The 16,636-nt window shown below is 42.3% G+C and overlaps 1 protein-coding gene across 2 annotated transcripts; it reads right to left on the bottom strand.

Moving 5' to 3' along the window:
• Positions 1-309: 309 nt before the first annotated feature.
• Positions 310-3,792, bottom strand: LOC148014812 (uncharacterized). 2 transcript variants are annotated; one of them, XR_015688407.1, is made up of 3 exons: positions 1,632-3,792; positions 1,203-1,533; positions 310-1,107 (listed from the first exon to the last, which is right to left on the bottom strand). XR_015688407.1 is itself a non-coding variant. In XM_087665752.1 (2 exons), the coding sequence occupies exons 1-2, from the start codon at positions 3,262-3,264 to the stop codon at positions 1,451-1,453; spliced, it is 1,716 nt and encodes a 571-aa protein (XP_087521878.1). In that variant the 5' UTR covers positions 3,265-3,792; the 3' UTR covers positions 310-1,450. The 2 variants fall into 2 exon arrangements, 1 of the variants encoding a protein (XP_087521878.1); XM_087665752.1 differs by having other exon boundaries at positions 310-1,533.
• Positions 3,793-16,636: the final 12,844 nt, after the last annotated feature.

Genomic DNA, 16,636 nt, shown 5'->3' with positions numbered 1-16,636 from the left:
GGAATATGAAACTTGCGAATGTCTTGCTGTGAAACTTTTTATCGATGTGATTTGTTGTCTATTGTTAAAAGCACTTTGCAGTAGATTAAAACACGCTAAAGAACATGTACGATGCTGTAAAACATGCTAAAGAACATATACAATGCTGGACAACTAACATGAACAGGTATGACACTAACAACAGCGTTGAACATCTAGCTACAAGGAGGAATCTACGAGGCTACAACCCTTCATAACGTATTTCTTATAAAAAGGCCACTACCACCCAAAGGACAGTGGAAGAGCGCGGCCCATTCATGGTACTTAGGAGATTGCAAGATGAATTTGCTTATCTAACTTCACAAAACTGAAGTTCAAGGCTGGGCTTTTACCAGCTCTAGGCACTCTCCATTTCACAAGAGTTGAAGATTCCACCATGATAGGAGAGTTACTTAAACATCACCAGCACAAGCAGTTGGGTATGCAGTCCTCATTTTACTCGTTATAAGAATCTTGAACGGCAATTATTTGTACAAGAATGATAAGGTTCTCGGGCAGCACTGTCGAATGAAACTTTGCAAAATTCGATCTAATCGTCTAACCTGGACATAATATCAGTAACAGAAGCAGCAATTTGTACAAGAATAATTGGGCCTTCGGGCATTCACTATCAAGTGAATCCTTTCAATACTACGTCTAACCAACTGCGAGTCAGTTTCCTGAACAATACTCTACGGTGATAATCAATCGCCCTGAAACACACAATTCCAGCAGCCCCAAAAACCCGCAATCTAGGCTCTTGGTTCCCCATACAAAACGACCGGCTACATTTTCTGCCAATTGTACCATCCACACGAGCATGTGATAGCCTCTATCACATGAATGAGGTCGATACTACCACAGTTTCTAATGCTTCTGAGACGCTCATCAGTTTGCATTGCTTGACCAGAAGCTCTGATGGTTTGAGTTAAATAACTGAGAGCCAGAGAAAGACTGCCTTATGTGCTGGATGAGTGCCTGGCTATTAGCTGTCCACCTCTACCACTGAATCGCAAGCATATCCTGGGCTTCTGGCCAAGTAGGATCCTGATTCCACAACTTGAGTTGTGACTACACGACCACCCACACCTGCCAGAGTTCACAAGCGACTACCTACTCTAAGTGCACAATAACCTTACTAACTTAACTGCACAGAGCAGAGGCAAAAAGGTTGCTCTCCTTACCCTGCAAAACGAAGTGTTGACAAAGCAACGGGATCAGGGGAATCATAATCATATGTAAACCTCAAAGCTGCATGACATAATGCTGCAGATCACTTCTGATCCACTTCCCAGCAGCTGGTGCTGCTTCAATTTCAACCATTTGCCGTGTTCACACAATTGCGCACCTACCCCAACCACCACCAGACAAAAAACTACAGAATCCAGATGCTCTTCGTCTCATTAAAAACCTTCTGGCAACCATCTCACAGCTATTTACAAACATTCAGCCTCATGGTAGATGCTGAGTTGAGCATTCCCTTCCTGTCATCAGTAGCAGAGGCATCGAGTTTTCCTGTAAAAACAGCACTTTTTAGTGTCAAGTATACGGTGTCTTCAGTTCCTGAAGTCCAGTTGTCATGAACAGTTAAGAGCACTGACGATAACCTTCACCTGCTTGTTGGCAATGTTGAAGAAGATGATTCCATTCCATGACCTGATTATGTCCATGTTTAGTGGCGTGGTCACTACTCAAAGACTGGGAACTTGATGATGTGGATTGAGTTGTTGATTGAGACCTAGCAGGGCCATTCAAAACACCTACTGTTGAACGCATGTTGGAACAGGATAAATCTGAGCCACACAGACTCTCTTTGTTTCTTATTGGCGAAGTTTCTTTCCTTCCCACATTGAGCAGAGGCGAAAATTTTTTCGCTGGAGAGTTCAACTTTCTGCGCTTGGCATTATTGTTTGTTTTTGAAATAGATGAAGTGCCTGTATTAGGCAGCGACAGTACACTGCAACGTGCTTCTAGGACTTCAACAGCAAGTGAAGAAGAGGCAGCATGTTGTGAGAAGGCATTCGCAGCTACCTTCGCAGAAGAGCGTTTCACAGATAGTTTTGACTTCGTTTTAGCAATGGAGACCAAGGGAGATGAAGAATCGAGCCCCGGTTTGAACAGTGATTCTTCTGAAGCGACAATGGACGACAGTGTTCTCCGTTTGCCATGAACAGGAGTGGAACTCCTCGGAGTCTTGATATGCAGGTTCTTCTTCTGCTGCATCTCCCCGTCTTCTTTAAGTGACTTTGCGATCAAAGCTTCCTGTTTCCCTATCCGATAAGCATTGTCGAGGGCCCGTTTGGCCAGAATTGATGCCCTAGCAGCAATAGTAGCCATCTCCGTGGCCTTCTCCTTCGCTTCAAAAGCTTCTCTTGCTGCTAGCGCAGCAACTACCTTGGCTGCGGCAAGAGTTACCTTGTACAAGTTGGAGATTTTCAAACTGCCTGTGCTTGGCTGCTGAAGATTTGAGCTAGGACTTTCTGTTGCACGTTCACAGAATGCACATTCAGTACACAATGAGCCATCGAGAGCCACGGATTCCAAGCGTTCAAAGGCACAGTGGAGATGGCCGACACGATGGCAATTGCAGCAAGAGAAGACAGATGAAGAAGAAAAAGAAACTGTATGAGGCTCGAAGGTTTCGAGGCAGAGGAAACAATACATGTGCTTGTGGGAGGTGAGAATGCAGGCACTGCAATGGTAGGCATTCTTATGCAAAGGAAGCCGGTGGAGGAACAAGTGTTCATGTTCCCTGTCACAAGCTCCACAGCGAGAGCATTTGTGCAAGGTACTTGCCGCAGGTGGCAAAGAAATTCTTACCTGTTTACAATCTGCCATGGAAGCGGTAGCTTCAGCGTCTTCTTTGTGTTCTCCTCCTCTGCCTCTTCCTTCGTCATCATCATCTTCTTCTCTTGCTTTTTCACCTTCCCCTTCTCCTGAGCTTTCTTCTCCGCCTTCATCTTCATCTGAGCTCGTAGAAGATGCTGGGGGCGGCCAAGGTAATCGATGCTTGAGGCCTGCAAGGAGCCTCTTTCTGGGAGGAAGAAGGCCCTGACCCGCTCCTTCTGCTGGGGCAACAGCAGCAGCTTTCCCTTCTCTCTCAAAGAATGACAACTTGTCCGCGGGAGCGCAAATGGGGTCTCCTTGACTAGCTGAGGAGCGAGCCATGCTTGGAGCCTTTCTTCTGTGCCTCAAAATCCTGCGGCCATGGCAAGGAAGCTTGCGAGAGCTGCAGTTTAGTATCATGGCAACATGTTGGCATCAGTTACCATGGCAATGTGCCAAACTGGAGGTTCGATCCTGCAGGAAGTACTGATCAGACCACGGCGTCCAGTATTCCGTCTTGGAAGCATCCGGCCAGGGGTACAGAAAGACCTAGATTCGAAGGATCTAGGTATAGCTGATACAGAGACACAGACAGACAGACGGACAGGGGGAGAGAGAGAGAGAGAGAGAGAGAGAGCGGGGGGCGAGGGGGGGGAGAATCGTTGCAGAGGGCGTATCATTACCTAGGTGTGTGCTATGCTGCCACAAGCTAGAGCCTAGGACCGCTGAGCTCTGGATGATGGATCATGGATGAATGATGACGACGACGACGATGATGATCATTATGAATGATGATGATCGACAATCTGAAAATAGGATAAGGCCCACATGACTCCTCCAGGCTCCGGAGTCCGGGCCAAATCCCAAACCCGACATCGGCTCTCTGCCGTAATCATGACACCAGCAGTGTCCTGGTGCCCTCCCTCACTCACTCACACACACACTCTCTCTCCCGAGTCCCTCCCCCAAGTGCTCAGTTCCAACTTGGGGCCAGTCGCACAGTGCTCATTAAAAACGATATTTTAATGTGTCTGCACTCTAAAATACCAGTTGGAATTTTGTTATTCTCGTAAAATTGGTATTATTTATTTATTTATAAAAACGTGAAATGTATTAAAAAGTAAGTAAGGTAAGTCTCTACAATTGGGGATCCTACCTTTATCAACCAATGGCATGACTTACAAGCCTACCCTTTTGCCAAAAACTTATACAAAAGGACTTGGTGGAGCTATTCTAATTGGATGAAACGAGGTGAGTTTGTTTGTCTATTTGGCTGATACACAGCCTGCGATCCATTATCAATGGCCAGTATGGAAGGGGCTTGGGGCTGAGATATTGGGGGGAGCTGCACAAGTTGGTTTAGAAGTGGCAAAGAGAGAGGGCTATCATGGGAGCTTTTGGGTATGGTGGCATGGGAGTTACTAGTCATTTGACCCATCATGTTATCCATTGTAGAGGGGTTCCTAGTGGCCCGAGAAATTGTTGACAGTCAACCCCAAATCAAGTAAGGTAGAGAAGGCATCGGCTGGAATCCTGATGGTGTAGTCCCTAGCCATTGCAGTATTTATAATGCTCTAGAACAATTCAGCAATCTCCTTCTTGATTTTAGCTTCTCTTTCCTTTTTAGAGCATCTAGTACTTGAACATTTGATGGAGGTGTGCACGTCATGCGTCGCTAATTTTTGGGCATTTCTTTGAACCTGCCAACAAAGATTCACTTTACCTTAAGGGAGCCAATCAACATCTTTACCATTAAACACTTTCTCATTGCAAACAAGCCATATGGACCATAGAAACATTTCGTGAATCAAAGTCCACAAGGAGGGGGAGAGGCCGTTTGCGTCACCCAGGAGGATTTCTTTCCATGTTAGTTTATATGGATGGGCAGGGGAGATGAACTCTTGTAACCAGTTGACATAACACCTGTTACCTGGTCACAAAATAAAAAGGTGCACAATGGTTTCTTTATCCCTCTTGCACCTTGGACAAAGGCCATTGCCTATCCCGATACGTTCTACTCTGACTCGGGTCCAGACCGCCTTATGGAGTATGAGGCATAACAGATGAGAGATCTTCGGGGGAGGTAGGGGGTCCATATTTGTTGAAAATGATATTCCCATTGACAGTTATTCTAGTTAAGAAGCCATCTTTGATTGAGGGCAGCGATCAGTTTTTTGTTGTCCCTGGGTAAGTTGGGCAGGTGGAGCAAAGAGGACATGGTGCTCCACCCGAAATCCTTCGTCTTAACCTACACATTACACTGAATAATCGTTGGGTTAAAATCTTGCCAGATTCTTTTCCAGTCTTGAATGAACCTTAAGTCTTCATTGTTCAGCATATACTGCCTTTTGAGCTCTTCAGGATCTCTCCAAGTCCTATTATCCTTGTCCCAAATGTCCAACCAGATTTTGGTTCCTTTCCTGTTAAGTTTGGAGGCTATCCTATATACTGATGAGGCTCAATTGGGGGAAGAGTGAGGCTTAGCCAGATGGAGTCTCTTCCACTCCATATCCTTGACTTTTGGGCCTCACGGATGGCTATCAACCTTTTATATTGCTGCCATGCTTCCCAAATACATTTGACCAGTGGGGATGCAGTGCCGAGTTTATACCTATCTGGGGAGAATACTATGGTGTGGATTGGTAGATCTTTAAATTGGGTGTGTTGATCGACATTGAAGCCTTGAACCTAGCTAAGCAGAAGAATTTCCCAATCCTCCTCCTGGTTAAGCATGCATCTGATGATCCATTTTGCGGCTAATTTCTCGAACAGAGAGAAGAGGTTTGTAAGCTCCAATCCCCCTTTGTCTTTGGAGAGGGTGCACGTGTTCCACACTACTTTGGGACATTTATATTTTTAAGGATCTGCCCCCCCCCCCCCTCCCCCAAAAGAAAGTTCCTAAATAAGGATTTGAGTTGTTTGAGGGACCCTTTGGGGGGGCACCAGCATTCCAAGAAGTAGACATGGGTAGGAATTAGGATGTGCTTGAGAATAACGCTGCGTGAAGCAATTCCTTGTGGGAAACCTGTTGGTAAATATGTCATATCCTATGGTTGTATGTATCTAAAGTACAATCATATGTAAAGTGTCTTTAAGTTTGGGGTATCTATCTTTGGAGGATACCATTTTTGTGGTGTGGACTGTTGGTGAAATGGAGAAGAATAATGGAGAGCAATATTGAGCTCTGAACCTCTCATCTGATTGATTTTTATGAAATCTCTCCATTTTGGTTTTCATTTGGTATCAGAGCAGCAGCTGCAGCAGGTGACCAAGGAACAATGGGATTGACTTTCTTGCTGTGGAAGAGTTAGGTGATGTTGTCTATATTGAGCTTCTTGAGGTGGGAGCAAAGTATCAACCAGGAGAGACAATGTGCACTGTTGAGAGTGTTAAGGCATCCAGCTCTGTGTATGCACCTGAAGGTGAAGTTGTAGACATTAGATTTGAGAGAAGGTAAGCAGCTGATACTGCTGCTTTAAGGCACGCTTCATTGGAGACATACAAGCACGAATACTCGTGGATACCGCAGGCGTCGAATGACATGTTCTCTCCATTCTGTTCCAAGAGCCGTTGAATAATAGGAATACCAGAGGTGAGCACAGCCCCCGAGTCCTGGCTATGGCATGTTCAGTAGCTCGATTAGAATGGTCTGAGGAACAGAATAGATAAAGAAAGAAGTTTGAAATGGTTCGAGGAACAGAAGGCCGAAAAAAGAGGGAAATATAAACATAACGTGATCATAAGCTGCACGTGTAAGAACAAGCTTGTCTCTCAGATGGCCGCGTCCTTAGCAGCCGCCGCCTTCTTCGCACACTCCATAAGATTGCAATTGAGGAACTATGGTTGACGTTTTAATCCACTGGATTGATCTCCAGCAATAGCAGACGAGAAGCCATAAAGAAATAAGGAAGAAAGTGAAGCTGAAAGAATCGAAAGTGAAGCAGAAAGGGAAGATACTGATGCAGGCCATAGCTATGATGAGAGTCATGGTGCCGAGCGAAACAGGGATGGTGGGAGGAGTGTGCGGCAACCAGCAGAAGAGAGTGATCCAGAGCAAAGATTTGGTGAGGGTGATGAAGTAGAGGAAAACAAATGTGGGATAGCTGACAGTAGGAGAATACATCAACAGATAGAGGAAAGTGATGGGGATCATAGTTATACTGAAGATGAGGCAGTTAAAGGACCAGCCACGCGAGCTCCCGCCAGATCTGCGCATCATGGAAAAAAAGCTAAAAGAAAGTTAAAGCCCTGGAAGCATACTAAGCCAATCATTCAAACACAATTGATGCAAATGCGAGATGAGTTTTGGGACAATGCTCCTCACTATGGAGGGAAGAAAGAAATTTGGGATGCTCTCCATGCTGCAGCAAAAGCAAAATTGATCATTGCACAAGCTATTGTATACAGTGCAAGCATCATTGTCACGTCAGAGGATTTGTCAACATGTTATGATGAAAGAGGTGCTAAATATGACCTGCCAAAGTATGTCTTTAGTGAGCCTAGCAACCTTATCAAATATGATCGAAAGATTGGAAGCTAGAGTTCCTGTGGAATGCAGTGGAACAGCTGCTTTGTAATTCAGTTTTACTAGCATGCTGCTCTAAGTTGAGTGGTTACTGCACAGGTACAATTCAGTACAATGGACAACATCTGATGTGCTAGGTGCTACATGTGTTGTGCTTGCAAAAGTGTGAGAAGTGTGTGATACACTTCCATCACAGGATTTAGTCATTGGGGCATATTGCTGAATACCGTTTCTGGACAGGTTGTATTATTGTTTTCTTCTAAATTTGCAGTAGTCATAATGTCTGACACAGCACAAATCACTCAGATCGTGGGAGACAAATTGACCAAAGACAACTATAGTGTTTGGTATTACAAGATGGAGAATTTTTTGATGGGTAGAGGTCTATGGGACCTCATAACAAGTGATGATGAATGTCCAGAAGTTCCCGAACATCCAACTAAAGAGCAAAAGAACGCGTACAAGGATTGGACTGGAAAGAACAGGAAGGTTTTGCATTGGATCTCCATATGTATTTCAGAAACATTGATTCCTCATATCAAAAAGGCAAGTACTTGTAAGGCGGCATGGGAAATCATAGAAAAAATGTATGGAACATGTACAGAGGCTCGTAAGATACAACTTAAGCAGAGATTACATGGTGCATGGAGAGGCAATTGCAATATCAGTGACTATGTGGCAGAAATCAAGCAAATTTCAGAAGACCTTGCATCCATTAATGCACCTGTTGATGATGATGATTTAGTGTTAGTGACACTAAATGGGCTTGGACCAGCTTTCAAATCTTTGGATACCTCTATTTCCGTTAGGGGAGGCTCTATGCCTGACTTTGAGGAGCTTATTGGATTGCTACTTACAGAAGAAATCAAGTTGGGATTGAATGCATCTAGCAGTGGCAAAAATGCAGGTGGAGATAGTGTTTTCTATCACCAGAGAGGTCGTGGCAGCTCATCTAGAGCTAGAGGCTCTTCACTTGGTCGTAGTAATTATGGTTTTGCTCATGGAAGAGGTAACTTTGGTCGTGGTGACTTTATGCATAGAGGCAGGGGGAGATCTTTCCCTAGAGGTAGAGGATGGTCTAGTCCTTCATAGAGGGGTGGCAATTGTCATTATTGTGGGCAGTTTGGTCATTTTGAGAAGGATTATTATCATAAACAGAATGCCATGTCTAGGGGTTGTGGAAGGACCCAATATGGCCACTCTACATGCACTTATGGTGGTACAGGTTATGGACCTAGATGCCTAGAGGTCACATATTTGCTATGGAGCATGTGCTTGGGAGCATGACTCATCCTCTTCATGAGAATGACTGGTTTTTGGATTCAGGAGCTACAAACCACATGACTCATCATGCTGAGTGGTTTGATAGCAAGGAGAAAATGCAGAATGATGAATATGTTGCCACTAGTGATGATACTTTACACAAAATTACTCATATTGGTACTATGCCACTTGTTAGTAAAGATGGGATTGAGAACAAGCTTGGTGATGTACTTTATGTGCCCACAATAACTAAGAACCTAGCATCGGTGACAAATCAAGGATTGCAAGTGAGATTCAATAAGTTTGGACGTTTCATTGAAGAGTTCCATAATGGGAGAACTGGCAGGATGATTGCTCATGGTAGAAAGAAAGGGAGATTGTTTGCTTTGGATGCAGGTACTCCAATGATTCAAAACTCTATGTATGTTGAGAGAGGACATGGGCAAGATAAGGATGTGGAATTATGGCATAGACAGATTGGTCATGTTAATTTGCAAAGATTGAAGCAAATGCAATCAAAACAGATAGTCCGTGGTCTACCGCATTTAGGATATGTGAATTTTGATCATGTATGTGAGGCTTGTCAATTTGGCAAGCAGTCCAGATTGCCATTTCCAAAGAGGGGGAGAATAAGCAGCTATCTTTTGGAAATAATACACTCACATATTTGGGGCCCATGTCAGAATGTTTCCATGAGCGGAAAATGCAAATTCTATATCACTTTCATTGATGATTTTAGCAGGATGACTTGGGTGTACTTTATGCAGCATAAAAGTGAAGCATTTGAAAAGTTCTTGGAATTTAAATCTATGGTTGAAAAGTAGTTTCGATGCTATATAGAGTACATGTCATATGGGTTTTGTGACTTCTTGAGAGATCATGGTATCAAAAGGCAATTTACATGCAGGTATACACCTCAGCAAAATGGTGTGGCTGAAAGGAAGAATCGGATTATTGCAGAGGTTGCAAGGGCAATGATGAACCAAATGAACATGCCATTGTCATATTGGGTAGAAGCAGTGCATACTGTAGTTCACATTATGAATAGAACACCTACAGCCTTGACTCATAATATGTCACCATATGAGAGAATGTATGGCATGACACCCACTGTTGCATACCTTAGAGTCTTTGGATGTGTCTGTTATGTTCATGTTCTGGATGATTTGAGAAAGAAGATGGAACCTAAGGCTGTAAAATGCATTTTCCTTGAATATCCTGATGAGAAGAAGGGATACAAATGCTATGATCCAGTGAGTAAGGAACTATACATAAGCAGGGATGTCAGATTCAGTGAATATGAATCATGGTACAAGCCCAAAATTACAGTGGATGTTGATTCCTATGAAAGCAATGATGATGATGGCTATGGAAGGAAAATTTCAGCAAACAACAAGGCTAAAAATCAACATGTGGAAGATGCTTCAGGACCTCAAGAGAATGTGAAAAGGAGTGGCAGCTACAATCCATGGAGTGGTAGATTGAGAAATGCACAAAGGAGTGTAGAAGTTGCAAAAGGTAAGAGACCAATGACTGAAAGTTTAGAAGATGAATCTATAGATGACGAGTATGGCATTCCACATGTTAAAACACCTGTCACTAGAAGTGCAGGAAAGTATGTGCCACCACATGCTAGATCAGATGACACACACGGTAGTGCACCTCAATTGAGAAGGTCAGAAAGGGTAAGGTATCCAATTGATAGATTGACTTATAATGGGTTCATGAAGATGCATTATGCATATATGGTTTCTTATGTACAACATGTGGAGCCTACTTGCTTTGAAGAAGCAGTAGAGAGCAAAAAGTGGAGACAAGCAATGGATGAAGAGATGGATGCACTAAGGAAAAACAAGACTTGGGATTTGGTGAAACTACCTTATGGCAAGAAGTCCATTGGATGTAAATGGGTTTATAAGGTCAAATGTAAGTCGGATGGTTCTCTTGAAAGGTATAAAGCAAGGCTACTTGCAAAAGGATATACACAAACTTATGGTTTGGACTATGAAGAAACATTCAATCCAGTAGCTAAAATGACGACAGTGAGATTGGTAATTGCTTTGGCTTCTATCTATGGTTGGAGGCTTTATCAAATGGATGTGAAAAATGCATTTTTGAATGGCAACTTAGAAGCGGAAGTGTACATGGATCAACCAGAGGGCTATGTGGATCCAAAATACCCACATTATGTATGCAGGTTGAAGAAGGCTTTATATGGACTGAAGCAAGCACCAAGAGCATGGTGTGATAGAATCAACAAATTCTTATGTAGTATGGGATTTCAGCAAAGCAAAGCGGATTATTCACTTTATGTGAGGCATACATAAGATGGTATGGTTGTTGTGGTCATCTATGTTGATGATCTCATTATTACAGGTACACTTGAGAAGGAGATTACTGAAGTCAAGTATGGGTTACATAAAGAGTTTGATATAAAGGACCTTGGTTTGTTGAGATACTTCTTGGGTATTGAGGTTATTGACACACCTCATGGTATATGGCTGATACAAAGGCAATATGCATTGGAGATGTTGGAAAAATATGGCATGACAGGATGCAAACTAGTTGATACACCATTGGATCAAAATGTTAAGTTGATAGATGATGGATCTTATGTTGAGGATGTCACTATGTTCCGAAAGATGGTTGGTACTCTTATCTACTTGACCATTACAAGACCAGACTTGAGTTATGCTGTTGGATTGATAAGTCAGTTTATGCAAAAACCATGCAAATCACATTTGGATGTAGTGAGAAGAGTTCTTAGATATGTGAAGAAGACAACTGGATTTGGGTTGTTTTATGAAAAAGGAATCAAGCCTACATTGTTTGGATACTCAGATGTAGACTGGGCAGGTAGCTCTACGGATAGAAGATCTACTAGTGGCTATGCATTCTCATTTGGATCAGCCATGGTAAGTTGGAGCAGTAAGAAGCAACCTACAGTTGCTTTATCAAGCACTGAAGCAGAGTATAGAGGCATTGCATTGGCAGCATGTGAGCAGACATGGCTGAGATTGATCTTATATGACATTGGGATAGAGATTGATCATGGAGTCATTATGTATTGTGACAATGTTAGTAGCATTATGTTGGCAAAGAACCCAATCTACCATGCAAGAACAAAACACATAGAAGTGCACTATCATTTCATTAGAGAAAAAGTCATTGATGGAGAGATTGACTTGGTCCATGTGAAAACAAATGACCAAGTTGCTGATATCTTTACCAAAGCATTAGGTAAAGATAAGTTTGAGTACTTCAGGAGTGCACTTGGAGTCTTATGTGTGCAAGCTCATTCTGAGCTTGAGGGGGAGTGTTGGTAAATATGTCATATCCTATGGTTGTATGTATCTAAAGTACAACCATATGTAAAGTGTCTTTAAGTTTGGGGTATCTATCTTTGGAGGATACCATTTTTGTGGTGTGGACTGTTGGTGAAATGGAGAAGAATAATGGAGAGCAATATTGAGCTCTGAACCTCTCATCTGATTGATTTTTATGAAATCTCTCCATTTTGGTTTTCAAAACCTTCCCATCTTTCTAGCTTAGAATGGATTTTGTTCATTACCCATTGCCATCTTTGTTTCAAAGTCACTCCAAAGCCCATAGGGATGCCTAATAACCAAAAAACCTCTCCTTCCGGGATTATTTGGCATCCAGCGTAGAGGATCCATTGAGGAGGGGCCTGGATAAGAGTTCTAACTTCTATTTTGGTATGGTTGATTTTGGATCCTGAGGCTAAACAAAATATGTCCAGGTAATTCAAAAAGGTGAGGATGGATTCTACATCGTTATTGAGTGTGACATTAGTGTCATCTACAAATAGGTTAAGTATCATTTTTTTAAATTGGGTAGTTTGATACCCCTAATTTTACCTTGAAGTCTAAAGTGCTCTGATAGCCAGCCTAGTTTGTCTGCAGCTATGGCAAAGAGGAGAGGTGCTAGAGGGCATCCTTGCCAAATGGACCTGCGCAAATGGAATGACTCTGTTAGTACGCCATTGATTGAGATGGTTGTGGTAGCATTCCCAAGCGGAATAGAGACAAAATTGACATACTTCCTACCTAAACCCATGTCTACTAAGGATTGTAGTGTATAATCCCACTCCAGCCTATCATAGGCCTTATCGAAATCTATCTTGAGAAACACGAAGTCCTAATGTTGTTTCTCTGCATATTCCAATCCCTCCCACAAACTGATGATAGCATCCAGTACGTAGCGCCCCTTCATAAAGCCTTTTTGCTCCTTCTGTATCGAGGCTTGTAGGTGGTGTACCAGTCTCCTCGCCAAGGCCTTGGCAAAGACCTTGTACGCAGAGTTGAGACAAGTTATGGGCCGCCAGTTGCTCAGCTGCTCCTTAGGATCCCTTCTTATGAAATAGTTTAACCACCCCTTGGTTAACTATGATAGGGAGAGCCCCATAATGGACTGTTTCAACCTATACCTCCATAAGAGGCATGACCAAAAGGTTTTTTAATTCATGAAAGAATTCGTTGGGTAGCCCATCCAAGCCCGAGGATTTCCCCTTGGCTAAAGTATCAATCAAGTTTGGTATCTCAACCGTTGAAAGGTCCATGTCCAAAATTGGAGTTCATTCGGGTGGGATAACTCTTTTTCTATATCGAGAAAACATGGCTTTGGCAACTATCTACTCTAATGTAAGTTTGTTTGTTTTCCCAAAAAGGTGACCATTAGGTTTTCAGCTTGGTCTGAGGCAAAGGTGACATTAGGTTTTTCAAGCAGGGGAAGCCTCTCTTTGGCCTACTTGGCCTTCATGATACTGAAATTTACTTTAGACGGTCTATCCGTGTGGTCTGACCACCAATCTCTTTAAAAAAAGGTGTAAACTTTTAGCTTCTAAAGCCTCTTCCTATCTAAGGGCCAGTCTTCTAAAGAGAACAAATCCTGAAGGTGGGGTTCCCCTTTAGTTACTCTATCTTCTATGAGAGAGATTTCCTAATACAATTTTGCCTGCCTCTCTTGCCTTACCCTTGTTTGTGTTTGTTTTGCCCTACTAAATTTTTTTTGGCTTTCTTTGATTGCAGCTGCCCAGTTGGGTTGGGCTTCCTGTCATTGGGAAATGATTGGACCATATGGTATTGATTCCTTTATGAACATGATAGTATTTAAATATGTATGGGTCATTATGGAACCAGCCCGCTCTACATGAGACAGGTGACGCTGTCGTGATGTTATGAGGACATAGTGTGAAAAAGTATGGAATGCATCATCATCGGACTTCTTTATTGATCTAGAGAGTGAATGTAATTTGAGACATTAGTACTAGTGTGAGTTGCATGGATTATCCAAAAATACTAGATTTTTGGATAATTTAAGCCTATTTTTGATATTATTTATTGTAAAAATCCGAAAAAGTTAGAAAAAGCTTCTAGATTCGGATGGCATGCAAAAAGCTAGTTGCTTTTTCAACCAATTAGGGGATTTTCACAAGAAGGATAGATGGACAAAATCGCGCACGTCGCGATCGCTGAAAACAGGCTAAAAACTACAGATTGAACTAAAAGAAGAAGAAGGAGTGAACTGGGAGATCCATTATTAGGTGTCCTGGAGTTTTACCCCCCTTTCGGAGCCAACGGAGCCATCAAATTTGGGTTCCAAGCAGCAGAGAAGGAGCTGTAATTTTTATGCACGTTTTGTTCTACGAAGAAGCTCCAGGAGATCTAATGCCTGGAGATTGCTTCTGAGTAGTGGAAGATTCCAGGTTCTTTCAATACATATTGATTCAATTCATTGTGATTTGTTTTTATAGTGTTTACCACTTGGGTATTCTCTATCTTCTCTTCCATCTCCTATCTCTACTTCCTTCTACTTCTGATCCCTGGTGGATTCGACCTTTCGACAAAAACCCCTTCAACATAAGAAACTAAGAGCATTGGGGCTGTTAGCTAAAAATGATGGTGGCATTTCAGGCATCTTTTATGGGCTGAATATTACTGACACTATGGCTGAAATTTCAGCAACTATACATGCAGAAAATGAGGCTGAAAACAGAGTGTTGTCAGTATGTTCTTTGGATATGTATGATGTTATAGCATTGTTTGCTCAACAAGAAGGATTACAATGGGCTGAAGCACTTGTGGAGACAAAGTATAAGAGAGTTGACAAAAAGGTGAAACCAATTGCTTTGCCACTTCCACTAGAGAGTGAGGGTATGTATAAAAAAGTGTCAAGGTAGCCAAGCTTACGAGATCCTAAAGATATAGGTCATCAGTTTACATCTGAAACATTACATGAATTGAAAGTTGGTGCAGAAGGGTTTCTTTTGCATGCTGAGAGAAACTATTTTATGCGGATGTTGGCTAGGCATGGAAAGGCAATTGCATTTCAGCCAAGTGAAATAGGTTGTGTGAACCCAAATGTTGTCTCTCCTATGGTCATATTTACTATGCCACATGTACCATGGAACTTGAGGCCTATTCAAGTGCCTAAAGCTTACTTGCCAAAGCTGATGAATTTGCTAAATGAAAAGATTCGCATGAAGATATTGGAGCCTTCTTCAACCCCGTACTCAAATCGTTAGTTTATTGTGCCCAAAAAGAATGGGGCTTTGAGATTCAGTCAAGACATGCAACCGGTCAATAAAGTGACTATAAGAAATGTGGGTGCAGGTCCTGTGATTGATGAATTTGTAGAGGCTTCTGCAAACAAAGCGATCTATTCATTGGGTGATCTTTACTTGGGGTATGATTAGTTTTAGCTTGCAATTGAAAGCATGGATATCACAACCATGAAGACTCCTTTGGGGTTAGTACGGATGTGTACTCTCCCACAGGGTGCAACAAACTCAGTGGCACACATGACAAATGCTATGAATAGGGTACTCATGGATTTTATACCACAATTGACTATGCCCTTCTTGGACGATGTTCCAATCAAAGGGTGTGCAGTGGATGAAAAGAATGAAAAGATGGATGCTCATGGATGCAGACAGTTTGATAGGATTTTGATGCATCTAGAAGAGGTGCATTTAACTCTTTCTTGACAAAAGCCTGTCTTTGGAGTTGAAGAGGTTTTGATTGTTGGGCATATGTGTGGGCCTTATGGGCAAAGGCCATCACCATAAAAAATAGATGGGATCGATAGAATGCAAGATGTATGCATGAATGTATCAGAGGTGCATAGACTCTTGGGTGCATGTGTGTTCTATTTGATATGGATTTCTCACTTTGCACATGTAGCCGAGGTTCTTTATCAGCTTCTAAGGAAAGGTCAGAAATTTCAGTGGGAAAGGAAGCATCAGAAAGCAATGAAGAAATTGAAGCTACTCTTAAAATCTACTCCTACATTGAGAAAGGTTGACTATTCACATAGAAAGCCGATCATTATTACTGTTGATACAAGCCCAATCGGGATTGGATGGACAATTGGGCAAGATGATGAGGAAGGGCAAAGATATGCAATTCGCTTTGGTGCAAAAGTATTGATTGAACGACAGAGAAGATATCCACAGGTAAAAAGAGAATTATGGGGAATTGTGACAGCCCTTCAATGTGATAAGGATTATTTTATGGGTGCTCATGTAGTCATTGAGACTGATCATTTGCCGGTATTGGGTATAATTACTAGTTGTGTTACCCCGGACATTGCTATGCTCCGGTGGATTGCATACATCAAATCTTTGAACCCTGAATTTCAGCATATTGCAGGAAAAGAGGAAACCCAATGGCAAACATGTTATCTCGAGCACGCTATGAGAATGAAGATGGGATGATGGATGAGGAGGAAGAAGATGACTTTCTTATGGCTGAAAATGATGTTGCAAGGGTGAATTTAGCAATGCAAAGTGTTGCTATAGCGTTAACAAAAGCTTGGGCAACAAAGAGAAGACATTTTAGATGTTTTGCATCTTGTGTAGAAGTGTTTCTGGAAGACAAATATGCAAGAGAGTGGCTGAGAATTGATCAATATCTCAGTACATGAACAAAGAGAGATGAATGGTCAGATGAGGAGTTTAAGAAGATCAAGAGGAAAGCTTATGGA

This window comes from Lygodium microphyllum, chromosome 24, assembly GCF_053477565.2.
Source record: "Lygodium microphyllum isolate KBCC chromosome 24, Lygodium_microphyllum_v1.1.10, whole genome shotgun sequence".
Lineage (NCBI taxonomy): Eukaryota > Viridiplantae > Streptophyta > Polypodiopsida > Schizaeales > Lygodiaceae > Lygodium > Lygodium microphyllum.
Note: the sequence above shows the minus strand (reverse complement) of the source record. Positions and strands in the feature narration are given on the sequence as shown.

Coding starts and splice junctions, on each gene's coding strand:
- LOC148014812 (XM_087665752.1), bottom strand. CDS start 3,264: ATGATACTAAACTGCAGCTCTCGCAAGCTTCCTTGCCATGGCCGCAGG. Junction 1,534..1,631: donor TCAACATTGCCAACAAGCAG/GTGAAGGTTATC, acceptor CTGTTTTTACAG/GAAAACTCGATGCCTCTGCT.